Below are 21953 nucleotides of genomic sequence, written 5' to 3'. Positions count from 1 at the left end.
CGGAGCGGAGGTACCAGTCTATCACTAGAGCACCTGCAGTTAGCTGCATGGCCCTTACCAGGGAACACGCTTTGGCGGAGGGATACTTTTCATCAGAAGCTGTTTTTCTCATCGCCGGGGCTAGGCGGAAGTCTACCCTCCGTGCGTATAGCCAGAGTCTGGCTCCATACTACGCTTGGTGCAATGAGACAAATAGCTCTCCCGCTAGAACCTCTGTGCTGCTAGTTCGGAGTTTCTGACAGAAAAGTTCCAAGCAAGACTTCAGCGGGCCACTGGGGCCAGCTATACATGTAAGTCAGCTGTCCTCTCCATTCACCGAGGTTTGAGGCGGATTCGACTATCATAGCCGATGGTTACCTTATTAGTCTACGCCTCGACGGTATGTTCAGCAGTGTCTACCAAAAGGAAAGTGATCCTCCTAAGGATCCCAACACAGTCTTAGATTACTTTAAGGGTCACCCTTTTGACCTTCCGTCAAAAGCGGCGGCTTAAATCGTAACTCTCAAGATGGCTTTCCGGTTTGGCGTTGGCTTCGGGACGGCGGTGCTGAGTTGCACACGGTCTCGAGGTTAGCTTCCGTGTTCACAAACACTGGAGCGACACTGTTTGGCGCTCTGTTCTCGTGACTACTGAACAGGCGCGGTGCATACCGACATTCGTCCCTCTCCAATCCCCAGGGTTGGGCAAGGTTCGCTGAAGCCAAAGATAGGCTGGGGTGTCCGATAAAGGCGCTGCAGCACTATTTCTTCCGAACACAAGCCTTGCGAGGGACTCACAACCGCATTCATCACCCTTACAGAGCCTTTCGGTCCAGCCGCTGTCGCAATGGCTGGTCCAGGTGTTGGTGGGGTCCGGGGGCTCGCGAAGGTTTCGCGTCCCACGACCCACTCGACTGAGCTATCTCATCATCTTGGGTATACCGTTCGGTTGTCCCTTGAGGAGATCTAGCAGGCGGTGTCCCGGAAGCCACCTTCGCCCTTCTCTACGATACTTCCGTTTACGTTAGTAATCAGAGCGGGCGGGAGGTTTACCGGGACATTGTTCGGGCGATCATAATACGGTGGTGTACGGGTACCAGGTTTTCAGACTATACAGAATACTCAGCATGGTAAGAACCAGTGTCGCTATTCTTAACCACCAAACTTATTAAGTAAGGAGGTTTATGTCTGTGATCGCGTGGTCTTTTTGTTTCCCGACCGTTGGGGAAAATATTTTCTGACCTCGCGAAAACCATCGTTACCGCTCCCGATCCCTGATCAGATGCTGACCAATCTTGTACCTCCATCCGCCGGTTACTTGCTAGATCGATCTTTCAGATGTTGATGCAAGAAGTATCTTAATCAACATCGGAAGCGGTAAGATCGACCCGGTGTACTGAGTCTAGTCCCAAACAGAAATGTTTGGTAGACTCATAACCGGTCGCGATCTTACCTTTCGATGTTGATTATCCCGGACCCGCCACCCCTACAAGTTTGGTCCGGTAGGGGATCCCAAGTCGGATAAGGGGCGATCATATGGTGTGGACGTCACCTTTTGGGTGAGTCCACCGGGGATCGGGGTTTTTGTTATTTATTCATTTATGTGGGACAAAATGACTATTGGTTTTCCGCATCTCTGGATCGATGCAAGAAGTATCTTAATCAACATCGGAAAGGTAAGATCGCACCGGTTATGAGTCTACCAAACATTTCTGTTTGGGACTAATTTGTCTCATAAGATTAAAGTAGGGATACATGTTTGGTTCAATTTGAAGTGATTTTATTTATTTTGTTTGTTTGTTTGTTTGTTTATTATTTATTTATTTATTTATTTATTTATTTATTATTTAGTTAGTTATATAGAGTCTCTGGCACTGCTTTCCAAGAAGGCCCTGATTTACAGAAATATAGAGACATGAAAACATACAAATTACAATTTAAATTAAAAATATATATATTTTAGACTAGATGTATACATAATACAGATAAAGAAATAGCTAATACCCTGAAGGTATTAAAACATGACAACAGGAATAAATGTTTAATTTAAACAGAATGTTTTTGAATTTGTTGGTTAAAAGCGTATTTGAAAGCTGATGTCTGGTTGGGTATGAGTGAATTGAATTTAGTTTTTAAAAATTAATTTAGAAGTTAGATAATTTGGTGCATTGCCTTTGAGACATTTAAACACATAAATGGGAAGTTGATTTTAAAATCCAACAATTTGTAGTTTAACAACTGACAAGATCTTAAAAAGTATTAATTAAATAAAGACAAATTTGCTTTCTTAAAGTGGGAACTAAATTATTTTATAATAAATTTATTTCAAGTCACAGAGATTAATAGGATTTCAGTAAATTGTAGTTTTAATTTAGTATGTGTATATACTATTTAAAGTTTTGTAATTTTTTTTCTACCTCAGAAGAAAAAATAGCACATATGAATCAGTCCGAAGATGGATCAAAAACAAATTCCACAATTTTATATTTCTACAAGTAGGAATTTGTTAACTTGATTTCACTGAAAACCCCATGTTTCTATCATCTATTGTTGCCAAGTTATTTCAAAGTTTAGTCATCACAAAAAGCAAAGTATTACATAAGAAATACCGACACATTTTCCCCCATATCTTCAAACTAGAATTTCTGGCTTCCGACTGATTTTGCTTGATCACATAGCATAGAAATTTAATCAAGCTTTACATTTGTATTGTAAACCACTTGCTAGACCAAAGCTCTGACCAACAGAAAAAGAATTAAAGTCGTTAGACTATAGGGCATTTCCCCTGTCCGGCTAGCTCACAATAGCCTGGACAAAATGTATTTTAAAAAATTTGGCAAATTAAATTAGGCCAAAGTCTAGACCAGAAGTCAGTAGACTAGCTTACTATATGCCAATCAGACTACTGAAAAGCTGATGATGGTCTGTCACAAAGTTTGCTTAAAAAAATATTTTTACTATTATTAATTTCATTTCTTGTATTTATTGGATTATTAGGCCAAATAAAAAAATAAGTTTGCCTCTGGTCATGCATGAGATTTCTTGAACTTCTTGTCATTTCTTTTTTAAACTTCTGAACAATTATTTTTTTTTTAAAAACAGAACCTATGAAAATTGAAAATCACTTTCATATGTGTTTTCAATCTTGGGTACCTTTGTTGTATGCTGCACTTAATGGTCGGGTCTGTGCAATAATATCGCTAGTGGCATTTTGACAGTTATTAATGGATAATGAAAACATGCAAGTACACAGTAGGAATATGCATTATTTTAAGATATAGTCTTAGAAGCAATTAATTGAACAAGTAATTAAATAGTTAAAACATTAAGGGAACTGGAATGAGCGTTTTGAGCGTTTCGACAGTATTTTTTGTGGGACATGAGAGCACATCAGACCTATCGAATTGCATTCTGAATACGAAGAATGTCTACCTGATATCAAATAATTTTCATTTTATGAAATTCACGATATAATACAAATTTTATGACAAATTATAAAAAATTGATATTTTTCACATTTTTGAGATATAACAGTCCTCGAAGTAAATTTTATAAATTTAATGATATAGTCTTAAAGTGTATGTAGCTGGCAGGAAAAGCCGACGATCAATTGAAAATTTTGACCTTTCATATTGAAGATATGGATTTTTTCCCCAAAAAGACCTAATTTTTTTTGGTGTTTTGGGGAAAAATCCATATCTACAATCTGAAAAGGTCAAAATTTTCAATTGATCGTCGGCTTTTCATCCCACCTACATACACTTCAAATATAAATCATCAGATTTATAAAGTTTACTTCAAGTACTGTTAAATATCAAAATATCAATTTTAATGATTTGCCATAAAATGTGTATTACATTGTAATTTCAAAAAATCAAAATTATTTGATATCAGAAGGACATTCTTCGTATTCAGAATGCAATTCGATATGTCTGATGTGCTCTAATGTCCCACAAAAAATACTGTCCAAACGTTCATACCCCTTCTCTTAAAAAACATTAAATAAGTAAACAAATTGAAACACAAAAATTAGGCTTCTGTAGAATCACTTTTTCAGGTTCCATTTTCCAGGAGACTGATTTAAAAAGGTCACAACCTGATGCTATACATCATAGTCTCACTGAAAAATTCTGAGGTAGGGATTATTTCTTGTGTTTGGATCAAAAGTTTTGAACTTAATCATTCAATTTACAAACACATATAAACTTACATTTATGAACACAATATTAAACTAGAGCAACTGTGCCCTTTGCAAGGGCACGAGGTAAGTTAGGCGGATGATTGTGACGATCTGATAAAGCAGCAATAGGCCTACTGTGCTGGATAGTATTAATTTTAATAAGACTGTTTCATTAATTGCCATTTTAATATACCTTGATCGTGGAAAGCTGGTATTTTGAAAACTTGACCTTTGCCCCCTTAATGACCTTAAATGCATTTCAAAATATTTAAAACATGTTAAGAATGTCATAAGGATCATTGCATTTAAATTTCAGCTCAATTGAAGCATTTTGAAAACTTGACCTTTGACCCCTTTATTGCCCCTTAATGACCTGAAATGAATTTTAAAATATTTTCAACATGTTTAGAATGTCATAAGGCTAATTGCATTTAAATTTCAGCTCAATCAGGGCATTTTGGAAAACTTGACCTTTGACCCCTTCATGACCCCTGAATGACCTTAAATAAATCTTAAAATGTTTTTAAAATGTTTAGAATGTCATAAGGATCATTGCATATAAATTTCAGCTCAATTGGAGCATTTTAAAAACTTGACCTTTGACCCCTTTATGACCCCTTAATGACATTAAATGAATCTTAAATTTTTTTTAAATGTTTAGAATGTCATAAGGATCATTGCATTTAAATTTCAGCTCAATTGGAGCATTTTGAAAAACTTGACCTTTGACCCCTTTAATATGGCCACTTAATGACCTTAAATAAATTTTAACATGTTTTAAACATGGTTAGAATGTCATAAGGATCATTGCATTTAAATTTCAGCTCAATCGGAGCATTTTCGGTTAAAATGACCTTATTTGACCCTGTGACCCCTGGATGACCTCGGACGAAAAACAAATCCATAACTTTTGTAGCCAGCTACCCAATACTGCTTGTGACTGAGTTTGGTGAAATCCGATCAAGGATGTGGGAGTAGTAGCAAATTGTGAGAAAGAAGAAGAAGAGGAAAGAAAGAAATGGCAAGAAAAAAATAAGTTAGGCTGCACGCCTAACTTAAATATCTGACTTCGATTATATCACGTAAGAATTTTGATATAATAAAATATTTTACTTTGATCTAAATATTCTTAGAAAGCTATCTCATTCTCTAAAGAATTTGTAACATATATCTTGTTTTTTTACATAATTATATCATAAAAGGGCAAGAATGCAATTTTCAGAAAATCTTGAGAAGTGGCATAAAATAATTTGGGATGACTTGTAAAATGTAATAAATTGTCACTAAAATGGCTGCATTTGTCACTTTGTTTTTTAAAAATGCACAAATGAACTACATGTACATGTAGTGCATTCAAAGACTATTTTCGAAGACAGAAATGTTTATAAACCACCTTTAGTAAATTAATGATACTACATGTAGCGGTCACCCTTCTTTTCACGGTCACCCATCTTTGCAGTTGGGAAATGGTACTGATTGTGATTAGTGTTGAATTGTAAAGTATACATCATGTAGCAAATGAACACTTGTAACTTAATTCACATATCCTTACAGAAATACATATAACAAACTGTCCCATGCACAGAAATATCTGACATTTGCTCAAATTGTCTTTTTGGTTCCCAGAAGAGCAAAATCTATGGCCTGCCTACACAAGTACACATACATGTAATATACAATGCCTATTAATTTCAAGGAATAATTATGGTAAATGTGTGTATTAGGCTATGAATGACGATGTGAAATGGGATATATGTGTGACATTGTAGGATGATTGACGAGTGTGGAAGTCACATGGGGGTGGGTTGGGGTGTCATGAAATTGAACATGTCTGCAGCTGATGAGATTGTAAAAGATGATTTATGTGTATATCAAGATGAATCAATAACCGTGGGAAAAACAATGCTGGTGATATCATAACAGGAAGCAACCATATAGCAAAACAGTGAGCCATGAAAGTATAGCTACATTCAGAAATAGACAAATAACTTGTAAAAGCACTCAAAATTTAACAGTTATGAAGAGTACATCTAGCATGAATTTTGAGATTTAAGAAATAGGTTTTGTTACTACAAAAATGTAAGTTGATTGACATTTATCTAAACGAACCTCTATCTGAATGTGTTGCTATCAGCCAAAGAGTGAAAGCATGTAGCTGCTTGCTTGACTGTTATGTGTTATGATGCATGCAATACTTCATCATGATCATACATAGTTGTCAAAATCTCATAGGGGCCTAACCTTATAGGTAAGCTGTTAAAATAATCATCAAGTTTGTGAGTGTAAATGTTATAGCTTCTCGTTAGCTCAGTTGTATACATATCATGCACAACATGTTTAAATGCAAGATCACACATGTTTGAGTTCTTGTTTGGCAAGTTGCAAAAAGTTGGAAGTATTTTATTTTATGTGTACTACTGCACTTGGAGCCTATAAGACCTGGCCCTCATTTGAACACAGGAAGTAATAGTAGAAAAGAATACTTCCTCTGTCTCCTTATTATCAGCATTAATTTTTGTGACAATTATTAGTCTGTTAATTTCATCCTGAGGTGTAATATTATTAGGTTTACATGATAAACTGGGAACAGCCTGTTAGTCAGGTTAGGGTTAGGGTAAAGTTTAGGGTTAGGGTAAGGATTACAGTTAGTATTGGTTACTTATGACTCTAAAGCTTAAATATAAATCAATATTGATATTGCTTGATCAGGGTACACTCGTTAAATTTGTGCAGTGCTTAGATAAAATGTTCTTCAAACTAATGATCCACCAACTGCTCCTAAGAATACATGTATATATGAATTGGGATTGTGTGGTTATTTTTGTTTGTCTGTTTTTAAATATTGTCCTGTAGCAGCTTGTGATATAGTTTACATCTTCAGAAAAAGGGGAAAATTCCTGACACATGAGACTATTTCAGTATCCATGTCTGATCTTGCAGCTTTCACTCTTCTTCTGCCTTTAATCGCCTTTAACATTAAAGTATGGAACTTGCTTCCTGTAGACATCAAGTTTTCCATAACAACTTCTCACATCAAGAAACTTTTAAAGACTCATTTGTTTGCTTTTAAATAAGTGATTTGTGTATTTTGTTTTTGTAAACACCATGGTATTCTGCAGTAAATAGCATCCTAAATTGTGACCAGCCTTATCCCCATTTTTCTTCATCAAAACTGATAAATCAATTTTCCTATTTGTGCAGTAAACAGCACCAGGCAATGTGAGGCTTTGCAAAATACTGTAACACACATGACTTCTTGTTTCCTATGAATTCCACCCATTAACTCACTTGACTTTTTGTTTTCTATTTTACAGATTTGTAGGTAAACATGATAGCATCACAATTAGCATATGGAACCATCGAAAGATTCACAAGAAGCAAGGTGCTGGGTTCTTAGGGTGTGTCAAAATCTTATCCCATGCAATACAGAGACTCAAAGACACTGGATGTAAGTACAATCAAGTTTTATGAAATTATCTCAAATTTTTAGTCTGGTGCAGGATGATGATGATGTCAGCACCTCAAAGTTGTGATGCAAATGAAGCAATTTTCCCCAATCCCGATTCAAAACCGATCTGACTGACATTGGCTTGATTCAGAAGCTCCCGATCTGATTGGTGAATCACTACCTCAAAGCAGCTGTCTGGCATGAATCTCTATGGGGGCCATCTGTGTGATGTCTTTATGTTTTGAGTAAATGCACATAAATTTCAAGTTCCATTCAATGAAGTGCATTTTGTGTGAATGCTCGCTATTGGAAGTTTGCTACATGAAATGTACATCACTGACTGCAGTTGGCATAATAATGTTGTGGAGCAGGTTACAAGAGGGGAAGTTTGTGTGGAGGGCAGATTCATCTCAAAGTGACCATGGCACAAGACCTGTATTTAATTAAAAAGAAAGTCTGAAAAGACGGTATTTTATTCACTCACTTTGCTTTCACTATAATTGATCAAAAACCCTTCAAATGGCCATTATATACATATACTTCAAAAAACTATGGGGCTTACATTCCCATTTAAAATTATGGATAATATTTAATAGATCTTGATAATTTGATATAAATAATAAAATTCTACATCATACCAGATAATTGATAATTTGATATAAATAATAAAATTCTACATCATACCAGATAATTGCATTGAATGTGGCATATTTTAATATGTAAAATTCCTTGATGCATGAATCCATTGCATTATATTATTTGTAATCAATGTACCGGAACGGAAACATAGTTTGAAATATATGTGCAGGAGTAACAAAGTCATGGGTCATGACTAATAGCAATGAATACAATCATCATTACACAATGATGTCCCATTGCTTTGTGTCTGTTACCATTGTGGCACTGTTACCAACAGACAACAAAACCAAAACAAACAAAAAACGCATGCATGAACATAACCATCATCTTCAACTGTAATATTTCATCAGATTAGTGAAAAAAAATTTTTGGGAACTTTTCTGGGAACTTGTTTGTTATATTTTCTGTGTCCGTAGACACAACCCTTAGCAGGTGGGGTGGGGAACCTCTGGGGTCTAGGGACAAAACCATGATGGGGTCCAGAGGGCAGCACCCTTGGAAGCTCCAGAGTTTGATGCAGTGATGCTTTTTCTTTGGCAAAAATCAGCATGCTGACTACACTGAGGCACTGTTATTTGCATTTTAGCTCCTGTATTTGTGTATTTTTGACAAATTTACATTTTGAGAATGATGGTGTTTCCAGAAAAATTTCATAGCCACAGAAAAATTGGAAGAACTTATTTTTTTCTTCTGTGGCTCCAATTGTTTTTCTGGAAACCCCAATACCAAGATACTGTATTTTGTAGCTAACCCTGTATTTCATTTTCTTATACAGATCAAAGATTAGACTTGTGCAAACAGAAACCAGAAGACAATGACAACATCCGTGGCCAAATAGTAATCAGTATCACATCCCGTGACAGACTTGGAGGATCTCAAAGCGGTGCTGTAGTAGATTCCAGAAATATACCACCCTCAGATCCTAATGAACTACCAGAAGGGTAAGTGTTACGAGTCTTACTGACTCAAGGCCAAAATCACCTTTTACCCAAACTCACACGAATGCACAACACAAATACACTGTTTGATTAAGCTAACAAAATCTAAGTCTTTAATTGAAAACAAAGTATGATTAGTACATATAACAACAATATTGCATATACAATAAAATCACACAATCAGTTTTATTCTATCCCTACTTAACCAGCGGTCTTTTTGTTAGTGATCCTAGAGTTCTTGCAATGTTCTGGACGACTGATGTAATATATCCTTATTCACTTGTCCTGCGAAAATCAGCGAAGTCCATTGTACACTTGCGTTTATAAATATCCTTGCGTATGAAATCTGCACACGAAAACGATGATGCTTTCTCCAATCACTTATCTTCTTGCGCTGTTTTCTCCAAAAATATATACTTGCCCTGCTTTCTCCAAAATGGTGTTTCTTTCACCAATCACTCTTTCTCCAGGGAACAAGTTTCTTTAACACAGCTCCGCTGTATTTGACAGATGTGTGGTTTTCATAAACCCAGCAATGCGACAGAAGAACTTTAATCCTTTGATGAGGAAGAGCACAATCAACACATTCACATACTCATAAATCTCCTTCGTTGCTGTATTAAAATAGCTCAATCATTGGCTATGTAAACTGGTTAAAATGCACTTCTTTTTTTAAGCACGAAGACCATCACACACATGTGGAGTTTTGCAATCTCCCATGACATTCTGTCAAGTCCAAACTCAAGCCTCCAGGTTTTATACACCAGAAAACCCAAAATCTATTAATAGACCATTCTGTCACATTTACTTCCTGGGGGACTTTCCAAAACGATCTCCATTTCACAATCCAAGGGATTTTCCCCTGATGGTGCAACTATGCACTGAATATTGAGTAATATGGAAAATCCCCTACGATATTAATAACTCTGATTCAGTTTGTTCTGATCACCTGATGAATGAAAGGGAATTCCCCTAGAACATACCATAACACACAAACTCTTGCACGTGCAAGGGAGTTTCCCATCTCATGAAATACTTTCAGCTTGTAAACAAAGTTAAATAATTAAATTACTCAGGGCACATCACATAAGGCTTTAATATTATAAGACGTTCCAGCTACGGTGTTACCTTGTGACGTTATGCTGGACACATTCCATTCCCTGTCAGGAGGTTTGTGGGAGAAAATACATTGGAGCAAATAAACATGTTATCAATACAGCATTTATTTGCTAAGAATTGAACAGGGCACCTTTCTCATCAAATCACTCCAATACCTCTTAGGATCACGAAATACTCCTTTAAAGGAGAAAAAAAGACATTTTGAAATATTCTTTATCAACAAGAAAGAGTTTTTAAAAATATCAAAATGTTATCGTAAAGTGTTTTTGCAAGCACTATTTTGGTAACACTTAAATTTCACAGTGGTACGATGTTTGTTGCAACTTTGAAAAGCGTTTTGAAAATTTTTATAACCCTTTAATGACTTTAACATCATCTGGTAATCTTTTGAAAGTATTAAATATTTATATATGCTTCACCATAAGATGGTGTAAAACTATGAAGACACAATTCCAAGAAATAAAGGATATTTTCAAATGTTACAAAAATATACCTACTTAGTGCCAGACAAGTCTAGAATTACTGAGACTTTGTAGATTTACAAGGTAATTATAAATTCAAGAAGTGTCTGAATGTGGCTGCTTTGCCTACTCCCTTTCCACTTGCACTCAATCTTTGTACATACAACATGATCATGCCTAAAAGAAGAAAATTGAAGAAATGCAATTTAGACAAAGCACATTGCTAGATGCTAATGCATATTTCAAATAAACATGCCATGGTAGGCCCAGGAAAAATGAAGCAACTTTATTGCTTCCATTTGTAATAATTCTATGGTGCACAGGGGACCTAATTTGTCGCAAGAGTTTGTAAAGACTTGTAAAGTTGGTAATCAAACTACTATAGATTAATATGTACAGCAGAACTTTAGAGAAATAAAAGCACCAACTACCTACTATTATACATACCCAAGTTTGCAATGTCAAAAGGTGTGAATAAAGCCTGAAATATAATAAAACTTATTGATGAGGTGTGAAACATTTGAAAAACATAAATGTTATCAAGACTATCTGGCCCAACTATTTCTATTCCTTTGTGTTTTCACAAAAGACCTGTTTAGTTGCAGAGAGAAGGAAAGATCTTTAGGCAATGACATATTTGACTATTGCTTTTCGTTTGGATTGGTGTAAAAATAGTAAATAGGCAAAAAAATTGGACCACACGCCCACCTTTGAACATGAACCCTGGTCTATACGTAAATGTCAAATTCATAGCTTGTTACCTGATGACCATAAAAAGACTTTTCTAATACGTTTGGGAATGTAGGATAATAATAATATTGAACATGATATATTGATGAAGCCAGTATCTATTTTGAACATGATATATTGATGAAGCCAGTGTCTATTTTGAACATGATATATTGATGAAGCCAGTATCTATTTTGAACATGATATATTGATGAAGCCATTTGTCTATTTTTACCAACAGGTGGGAGGAGAGAACGTCCACATCAGGCAGGGTGTATTTTGTTAATCACCTCACAAGAATAACACAATGGGACAGACCAACAAGGTTGGTACAAGTCACCTACTTAATACTGTAGATGCAATATACACCATGTGCTGCATTCTATGTGTTATTTTTATCAAGATTGTAATTCTATCAATAAATTTATATAACCCTGACAGACTTTCCAAGTAGGGTTGGTTGGTCAGGATTTTTCTGGCAAAAAATTTGATTTCTTTTTGCAAAGTCAATCAATTTTGGCTAAAACAACAGCTGATTTTACATGACTTAAAAAAAAAAAAAAAAATTTAAATTATTTCCAAAATGCCGGGCCCTTAAAAGAGGTATGTAGAGCAGCATGACCCTCTCTAGCAGTAGTACTAGTAATACCAAGCAAATACACAAGGCAGGCATCCTTTAGAAAATATACAATATTTGCATCTAAACTTTTCAAATGCTCACTAGGAGTATGTTGCATTTATTAATAGCCTGATCATTTGTTAACAGTTGATGAGCTATCACCACCTTTTCAAAATATGTGATTATTAAGCCTTAGATTTATTTGCTTTTGTGGGTTTGTTTTTGTTTTTTCCTTTTTACCAATTCCACATTAGTTTTATCCATAATTTAATGGTATTCCAAAATATTTTTGAGACTTGACAATTTACAAAAAGATGCTTAATCTGAGTTACCCTTACAAAATGTGCATAAATCATATTCCCTTACATTAAGTTTTAACAACGGACTATTTGTTCCTAAAATGCTTTGGTTTATTTTATATTGGAACCATCTGTACTTCGAATCAACAGAAAACTTCAAATTTAAAAGGCATTAAATGTTTCCATGTTCCTCAATTTCTATATCGAATTCTAGTTGCCACTTATTACCCGATTGTTTCATTCTCTTAGCGCCTGCCTACAAAGACATCATAGAATAGCTTAGAACCTTTACAATAACTATTTGAACAATAAGTCCATATTACTAGATCTAAAAGGTGACACTAAGCCTGTTAAGCCTAAGATAATGAAACGTCTTATATATGGCAAATCATTTGGTTTTTTAAAATACTGACCCCCACAGAGCTCAAAGCATAATTTTAAAATACTGACCCCACAGAGCTCACAGCATACCCTTTGGACTTCTTGCTCAAATCCATTGCAGATAGGTAAAATATATTTATAGTGAATCCCTGTTACCAATTTGAGCCTACACCCCACCCATTGATCATAATCATCCCATCTGACTCATATACTGTGAGGTGAACATCTGTTGAAATTAATTGTGAGCATGTTGTAATTATAAATCATCAATAATGTTCAAATAAATGTTCATTCAAAAAGAAAAACCCAACAACAGGTGGAAGATTATTGTTCCACGCACTAGTACTTATTTTTCTGCCAATACACACATTTAAGACTGGTGCTTATTCATCAGCACAATATGATGTTTTTTTCTGTGGCATAATTCACATAACTCACAATTCCAGCAAGTTACCTAACTAAATTAGCATCCAAGAGATGAAATCCTGCGATGAGATGAATAAAATATGTCAATCAATCAAGTTATGTACTTTGAGACAAAGTTACAGGTTAGTTACTCAATTGACAGCCACATATGTCAAAGCTGAGATTTTAGCATCTGTAAAACTGTTTCTCCTAACCCCAATGAAATGTTTAAACCTTAGATATGTTTCCTTTTGATGGTATGAACAAAAAGTGGTTTCCTCATTCCCCCCATGGTGCCACCCGTACTGTTCTATGGGACATTGAGATACACATTTGTGACATGATCAAGGGAAATGAGTTGGATATTGTTAATATTGATTTTGACATATTGTCAAAGAAAGTGTTAAAATTCTTTTGTTTTTTATTGTTTACAGCGATTGATAAAGAAAAGTCATATCAACATGGGGTTTAAGCTTTAAATGTCCTCTTTAGAAACATGTAAAACTCATTTACGACCATAGTTCAAGTTTATTTCACCATCATCATATTACATGATGAACAGGGTCGACATGTGACTCATCCCCCCTTGATCATATCACATTTTTGCTCCAAATATCCAAACTGCTTGAGCAATTAAAAACTTAGAATCAGATTGTTTTGGTGATATGAATCCAGACAGAAAACACCATTTGAGACAATCAGACCACCCACCTTGAAAGAATTATTTGAATATGTTTTGTAGGCCTGCATCTGAGATGGCCAGTCCAAGTACCAGTACTACAGGCATAAGTAGAGCCACGTCCAGCCCACAAATCCCTGTACAAGAAGTCAGCACAAGTAGCAGTGGGAGCAGTAGCAGTAATGGCGGAGGTCGAAGGTCAGCTTTGTCACGGCGGAGTCTCCATGAAGAGAGCACTAGCAATGCATTATGTAGGCGGCAATCGTCACGGCTACGTAACTACATGAATCGTTCAACCCTTCATCAGGTCATTGACCTTCCAGAGGGATATGGTATGTATCAAATAATGTTATGAGGTATCCCTGTAGCTGGAATGTACTATAGTATTAATTATTGCCTTTGAAATTTCACGAGAGAGAATTGGCTACGGCGATCATGGTATATAGATTGTAGAATATTGAAAACCCGGGTTGAAAACTTGATGGGGAACTAAAATGAAAGTGCAGGGAGCTGGACGTATTATGTGAACCAGATTTTCCAATGGAACAACAAAACTAGGATTTTCTGCTATTTGCTTGGTTCAATTTTTACGGGTCACACAGACCCATACCGTAGGAAATTTGCGGGTCTGCACCTACTTTCACGGGTATTTGTCGCACGGACGCACCTTGTTTCGAGTCTGTTGTTTTTAAAATGATGCCATTTTCTTTCTTACTTTTTTCAATCTCAATCTGCTTTTGTTATTTAAATTTAGCTTACTTGTCTTTTTTGTGTTCATCATGACTTATCAACAATCAATCAATAGTTAATTTCATTACCAAAATTAAATGAAACTGCACTTTATTTGAACATTAGATCTTTTGATTTTTTTTATCAAAAACTATATCTTTTTTAAGGGGTTGATAAGTTGGTCAGAAATAATTGATGATCTGTGTATTTCAGACACTAAACCCACAAAACCACTTCGCCAAATTTATTGTTTCCTATCAGTTCAGACATTTATATAAGGTACACCATGTTGATGACTTGTGGAAAAGGTTATCTATGAACCTGTGCCTGCCACACGATGTAAGCATGTATGTGGTGTGATGCACATGTAATATGTATATGCATTGAGTCGTGTGTGGTAAACTTGTTAAGAGATAAGAGTATACTAGGAAGGAGATAGTTAACAAGTTTGTCAAAATATTGTTGATGTGATAAGAAAACAACTTTATTCCAATTTTGAAAATCAAAGATATTTAAAATCTTGATTGCTACCTGATCTGGTAGCCATGTTTTGAAAGCCCTATACATATCAACAAAGTTATTTATAAACTGTATAAATTTGCATCACTGCTTGATTTCAAAAAATTTTTAAACTTGATGCAAAACTGAATGTTAACATCCTAAACTGAATGTTATTTAAGTATTGACAAAATAGTTTGCAAAAATATTTGCTCAAAATATTTTTCATGATCTTGATGTAACCAGACCTTTAAATATTATTAAACGTTTTTAAGAACATTTTTGTGTTGTGCTGGGTTGTTGACAATGCATATGGTCGAATCCAACCAAAAGTGTCCACGGGCCAAAAATAAAAATCCGAAATAAAAATGTCTCCACAATTTTTTCCTTTTGCCCATTGATTGATGACATATTGGCCTTATGGGATCCAAAAGTGCCATTACTAATCTTGAAAAATAAATCCAGGGACGTGTGATAGTAAATGTGATATCAAAACCCAATGTTACCTCTACGAATACCACTAGGATGCTTTCACTATCGCAATACTAATCAACCTAAAACAAATGGAATATTCCCATTAACGCTTTTTTTTTTTAATTTAGACCACAGGGTGTCAGGAAAATGCTAACTCAACCAGAAAATATTTATTTTTATTTTTATAACGCGATCAATATGATCTTTGTCAATTTATGCTAGTTTATGTTTGAAAATGAAGTTTAGGTCAGTTTCTGTATTTTATTTATCAAATGAGTATGAATCAATTTACACATTGTATAAGAACGAGTATGATATATGTTTTCAAGAATATTAGGAATTATACGCATACACCTAACGCTTTATACAATGAAAAGGTGAAGAAACCCGGTATTCAGTAGGTAACATGAGCGATTTAACAATATCTATATTGAGTTTATAGGTTTAAATTTTGCTATTATGGTAATGAATTAATAAAATTGTAGTTTTTAGATCTCTTTCAGATGGTACGTCCAAATGAATAAATGCTATACCTTAGATCAAAAATTTTTTGATGCTTTTAGCAAGATTTTGACCACTTCATTTTGATATACAAGTAGTTAATCAGCAATTTTACATAATAAATAATTGTTGAATGAATCCGTATATGGGTAATAATAGTGTCCTAGGGTACCGCTTAAAGTTTTTGACAATTAATTTCCATTGGTAGGGACACTTCATTACACATGTCATGTATTATGCTGTATTCGTAAGTAACATTTCAGTATTTGTAGGTAAGAATTAGACTTTTGGTGGATATCGCAATCAAAGCTTCCTTTTATAAAGCACTTTGAATGTATTATTTTCTTTATTGATACTTTAGACCCTATCATGTATTAGCAATGTCGGTTCACAGCGGTTGAAAGATGATTGAAGTAAGAAACAAAGGCACTAAAGTGACTTTAATTTGCTTAATTACACACAAATCGCTTAAAACCGTTATTGCAGACTTGTGAAGTCCATCTTGGAGTCAGTTGCGTCTTGTGGCCTTTCGTTTGAAGGCAACTTCATTTAGCTTTTTACCAGGGTCCATCAATGTCTTGTCTAGATCATGAGACAATGAGAACAGTCGTTTTTTCCATGGTATTCGTAGGTAACCTTAGCGTAAAAAGCGTCAAAAGTTACCTTCGAATAAATCAATTTGGACACAAATTACTCAGAAACCAGAAGGTCGGTAAACATTTAAAATGAAGCACACGTGACAGTTGACAAATCCCAGTATTTATCCCCTTCTAATCTTCTTTGAATCTGATTTTTCTTTCATATGAGCAGACCGTCGTCTATTTCAGTACATATTTTTCACCAATTAAGCCGTATTCAGTTTTGCATGGTGGGCATGTATGTGAATTCGCAACTTTCATTGACATATGATTTGATAGCAAACATACAGGCCTTCGTTATGTACCAATATGGGCATTGGCATGAATGGCGGTGTTTCACAATACTGTCATGATGTAAAAGTGTATTAAAGTAGGTAACATTCGGTTACCGAAATTTACCTCTGAATACTTGCTTTTATTGTTGACATCTCAGAAATATTTAAACGCAGGTTATTGAAACTTGGTAGAAATAAAGAGTGTGTTACCCTGCACCTATTGCTTAACTATTGTTTACTATTCTCTCACTTTGTGGAAATGGCACAGCTTTTAACATGTATTCGGAGGTAATGCATATTTTTTACCAAATCTACCTTTGTGCCATTTAGAATTTCTGGCAGCTTAACACAATAATAAAGATGTCCGAATGCAATGCATTTCAGTATTGGACATATCAAAGCTTGTATCAATTGCGCATTTATTAGTGATTTCCATTTTTAAAGATATATCTAGTGCTATGAAAAATTGTATTCAGTAGGTAATGTAAAAAATACCACTCAAAAAATTATCACAAAAATTCATAATTATGTGCAAATATGTAAAAAATTGAACAGGCAATCTTTGAATACACACCTTTCAGGAAATCAATTAGATTCAATCCAATGACTTCTTTTCATAACTGATTTAGATGCTTTTAAAAATACTTTAAGAAATATTTTGAAAAAATGGGTAAAAATAGCATGTTTTGGGGTCTATGTGTCTAAGTTTTTCACAGAAGGGGTCTTATTATATATGGCGCGAAAGCGTATGATCAAAGCGAATAAACACAATACAAAAAAAGAATGCCAATTGATTAATACTTTTAAGTTATGGCCCTGAACATGCCGTGTACACTTTTCGTTGGATTCGACCATATACAAGATTGGTAGTGACATCACCACATGTTTTAAGTTGCAGTAGCCATAACATTGGTCTTCTTTCGTTTTTGTCTCATCACAGAGCAAAGAACCACAGCACAGGGTCAGGTGTATTTCTTACACATAGAGACAGGCATTAGTACATGGCATGATCCAAGATTACCAAGAGATTTCACAGTCAGCGAAGATGATTTAGGGACGTTACCGCCCGGTTGGGAAACTAGACAGACGGCCACAGGACGGGTGTATTATGTAGACCATAATAATAGAACAACACAGTTTACAGATCCACGGTTAGACTCCAATATCATCACTAGAGCACTAACACAAAAGTAAGTTCAATTTCACAGGATTTCCTTATCTGGTGTTTGTCTGGCATACTGCTCATTTTATCCTTCAGTAATTGGTAACTAAACATCATCTTATCAGAGATCTAATTAAGAACCAAGAAATAATTTCGATTCTGGAGAGACATTTACAGAACTTTGTCATAAATTAACAGTAATTAGTCAGTAGACTGTTCTGTACTGAAATATCAAGTGTTGTGTCCTTGATGTGACTTCTATAAGGTAAAAACATAACACATCCTCTGGGGAATCTTGTCTGCAAGTTTTTATATTATTTTCCTTTCCTTTCCTCATAGCACTCGTGTGAATGGTAACACAGATTGTTCTCCAGTGCCTAAATACAAGAGAGACTTGGTACAGAAGATGAAGATGTTACATGCAGAACTCTCTACATTACAACCGCAGACAGGCCATTGTAGGGTGGAAGTATCTAGAGAAAATATATTTGAGGTATGATGCCAATTATTTGAGATACAAGTGTGTGGCAGGGTGTTTGAATTTAATAGACCTGTTCAACTATAGTAGGAATTACAATTGATTGAACGCAGCTTTCAACAGCTGTACTCAATCCAACCGCGATCATATATCGCATATTTCAAACTACAACGCGAACACACAACCTGGGATACAGTGCAAACCAATCATGAGTGCATTGGCATGGTTTGATTCACTTCCGTGTTACTCTCACACACTAGCGTACCCAAAAAATCGTCACACTATTGAAAGCTGTGTTCATTCAATTGGAATTCCCACTTCAGTCTAAACATGGTTAATGTTGTAGTTAGCATTCTTCAAAATATCTTTTGAAATCAACATCGGAAATGTTCAGAAAACCAGGTCATGTGTGTGCACCAGGTGTATACGTGTCATTGGCATAAATTTATAAAAGCGCTCATCAGTAACACGCATTACGCAAAAACGCGCCCATGGCAACTAGCGCAAGTGCTGGGCCCAACAGCTGTGTGACCCAGAATTATAAAATGTCAAAAGCAAACCACTCTCTTTGGAAAATTTTGATTTGAAAAGGTCTGCAATATATAACATTGAGATGTTGAACACACACAAAACAATCCAAAGTGAGGAACATCCATACACACTCCACATAACAATTGAGGCCAACAAATTCATACCATAAAAGCAAGACCTTGTCAGCATACACCCTATGCACTCTACGTTCAAACTGATGTATATTTTGCATATGTTTCTAACGAGGCCGTTGGTGTAATATAAAATATAATGCGGTAGGCCACTGGTTAAATAAAAGTTCTTGATAAACTGGAATTGGTTTGGTAGTGAATTTATTTCTTCATCACCACAACATCAAAATACAAAGTCATATCAAATCATAAAAATGTAAGAGCGAACTCATTGTGTGTTGGTTCGTCTAGAGCGTGAGTGAGAGAGAACGAACTCCTAGCATGCCACGGCTTTTATTACTGATTCTCCTATTCATAAACAAATATCCTTTGTCGATCATAATCGATTGGAATGATTCGGCAATAGCCATGTGTGAAAGGAATCGGAATCCTAAATCGTGAATTTCCCAACAAGAATGTCTTACAAAAAAGTAAGACTCCCGCATCAACATTCTACACTGTAACATGTTCATCATTGTGCATATAACATAGTGAAGACAGAAGATGCCCTTGCTATTACAAAATGTCCTCAATTTGAATGTGTGTATACAAGATAAGCCTGTGATTGTGCACAGGTACCCTATGTAATTTACGGGCGGGTACCCAGGGTACAAGTGTAACCACGGATCAAGTCAAATTTGAGTGCAAAATTTGTGCTTACTGTTTTAAATGGTCTCCAAACAATTGTGTGTATGTAGCAATGATATTTATAAAATATGTACCTTCCAAATATTTAATGTAAACAAGTTAAAAACAACAGTTTTCTTTCACATTGAACTCAGGCCTCATTGTAATTGAATTTGGTGGCTACTAGAGACCACAAGGACCAAGTTTATCAACTCACTATGTTACCATTTTAACTTTTCAGGCAAACTTTTCACGCAAATTGGGTCAAGGCAAGGCTTGTATCCTTCAGGTATCGAGCAGCTGGATTTTGTACCAGGGTGTCACAATTTTCAAGTGGGACTCGATTTCCTGGGTATTACTAACAGGCTTAATAATAATGCAAGATCTAGCTTGCTTTGTTTTGGGAAGCAAACCCAGAAAACATAAAATGGTTTTAAAAAATACTTACAAAATTTATTGAATGTGTATAAAATGTGTATCTCCATATCAAAAGAATATACTTGTCGGCTGCTATGTGAGTCTCTTTTAACATAAAAGCCAGGAATAAATAGGTCGCTTCAAATTATCCCCAAGTCACATGGTTTATGAATGTTCTCTATATTCCTAAACCATGTGACTTGGGGATGATTGAACTAACCCCATTTGAGATGAGTCTGCTATTTATTCTTAGCTATTATGTAAAAAAGGGACACTTGTAGCAGCCAACAAGTGCATCCTTTCGATATTGATGAGATTGAATTGAGGATGTGATCTTTTCCTTTGTGACAAATTTACATATGTACATGTAACTGATCTGCATGTTGCCATGTTCTAATACTCTCTCCCTTTCCATTTACAGGAATCATATAGGCAAATAATGAAAATGAAACCCAAAGATTTACGGAAGCGTCTCATGATCAAATTCAAATCAGAGGAAGGCTTAGATTATGGCGGGATAGCCAGAGAATGGCTGTACCTACTGTCACATGAGATGCTTAACCCATATTACGGACTATTTCAGTACTCAAGAGATGACATTTACACGCTACAAATTAACCCGGATTCAGGAATCAATCCTGTAAGTGTATTCTAAACTAAGATTTAATTAGAAAACCTGAAATATGGTAGCAATTTTTTGGGTGAAATTGTGATCATTTCTCCAATTGAATGTGAAACTCCCAAGTGTTAAAATGATGCCTCATTTGAAGTAAATATTCATGGCTCCAACAGTGGCTTTGAAATGTCCTTTCAAAGTACAAGATAGCAACATACTGTATTGTTTGTAATAAACGCTCCCCCTCTAATAAACGCCCCCTCCAATATTTCCATGAAAAATTGACAAAAATACAAACATTTCCATGTCATATCGTGTCAGCAAGCTTAAAACTTGCAACAGTCATGCAGTGACGATCGCTAAATTGCATGTGACAAAACCTATTATGACTCAAACTTCCATCCATTTCATTGCCTAATTATGGTATAATCTCACCAGATTCTTGCTTGATGATGCACTTACGGGTGTAATTTTGTTGTATTTACCACAAAAATATCATTTTCCACTGGGCAGCGCCATGGAAATAGCATCAGTATAGTCGTAAATCCCACCTTTCTACAGGAGCACCATTGGAAAATTGAACCCGATTTTAAAGTTTTTTCATTGACAATTCACTTCCAATAAACGCCCTCTTTTGGAAAAATGCAATGCCCAGGCGTTTATTACAAACAATATCTGGTAATCATTGGAATCCATTAACTTCTATTTTTGTGCAAAAAGATGTACAATAATTATGCTTGTGTTAAAATCTCTTTAATTTAAAAAGTTGTGTATTTTTTCACTTAAAAATTGCAAGATTCATACCAAATTGGCAGGTTTGGACCACAAAATGTTTGAATGAAAGTGTGGCAAATTAGGTGAGAGTGAGGTGACCTTTAAATTGGCACAGGATTATACTTCAGTCCGCACAGTATTTCCACTTTGTTACTTGTAACTGCAAAGTCAATTACAGGTTGTGGTTT

At 35.3% G+C, this 21953-nt stretch overlaps 1 protein-coding gene across 1 annotated transcript in view; it reads left to right on the top strand.

Moving 5' to 3' along the window:
* The window catches only part of LOC140151533 (E3 ubiquitin-protein ligase SMURF2-like), a 63268-nt gene that overhangs the window by 27690 nt on the left and 13625 nt on the right, over nt 1-21953 (top strand). Inside the window, exons 4-10 of the mRNA XM_072173907.1 lie at nt 7473-7606; nt 9021-9186; nt 11734-11817; nt 13939-14207; nt 17931-18180; nt 18492-18645; nt 20797-21015. Of these exons, the coding sequence (XP_072030008.1) occupies nt 7473-7606; nt 9021-9186; nt 11734-11817; nt 13939-14207; nt 17931-18180; nt 18492-18645; nt 20797-21015 (1276 nt within the window). The remainder of the gene's footprint in view (nt 1-7472; nt 7607-9020; nt 9187-11733; nt 11818-13938; nt 14208-17930; nt 18181-18491; nt 18646-20796; nt 21016-21953) is intronic.

This window comes from Amphiura filiformis, chromosome 4 (genome assembly GCF_039555335.1).
Source record: "Amphiura filiformis chromosome 4, Afil_fr2py, whole genome shotgun sequence".
NCBI classification, from domain to species: domain Eukaryota; kingdom Metazoa; phylum Echinodermata; class Ophiuroidea; order Amphilepidida; family Amphiuridae; genus Amphiura; species Amphiura filiformis.
This window is presented reverse-complemented; position numbering and strand designations above follow the sequence as displayed.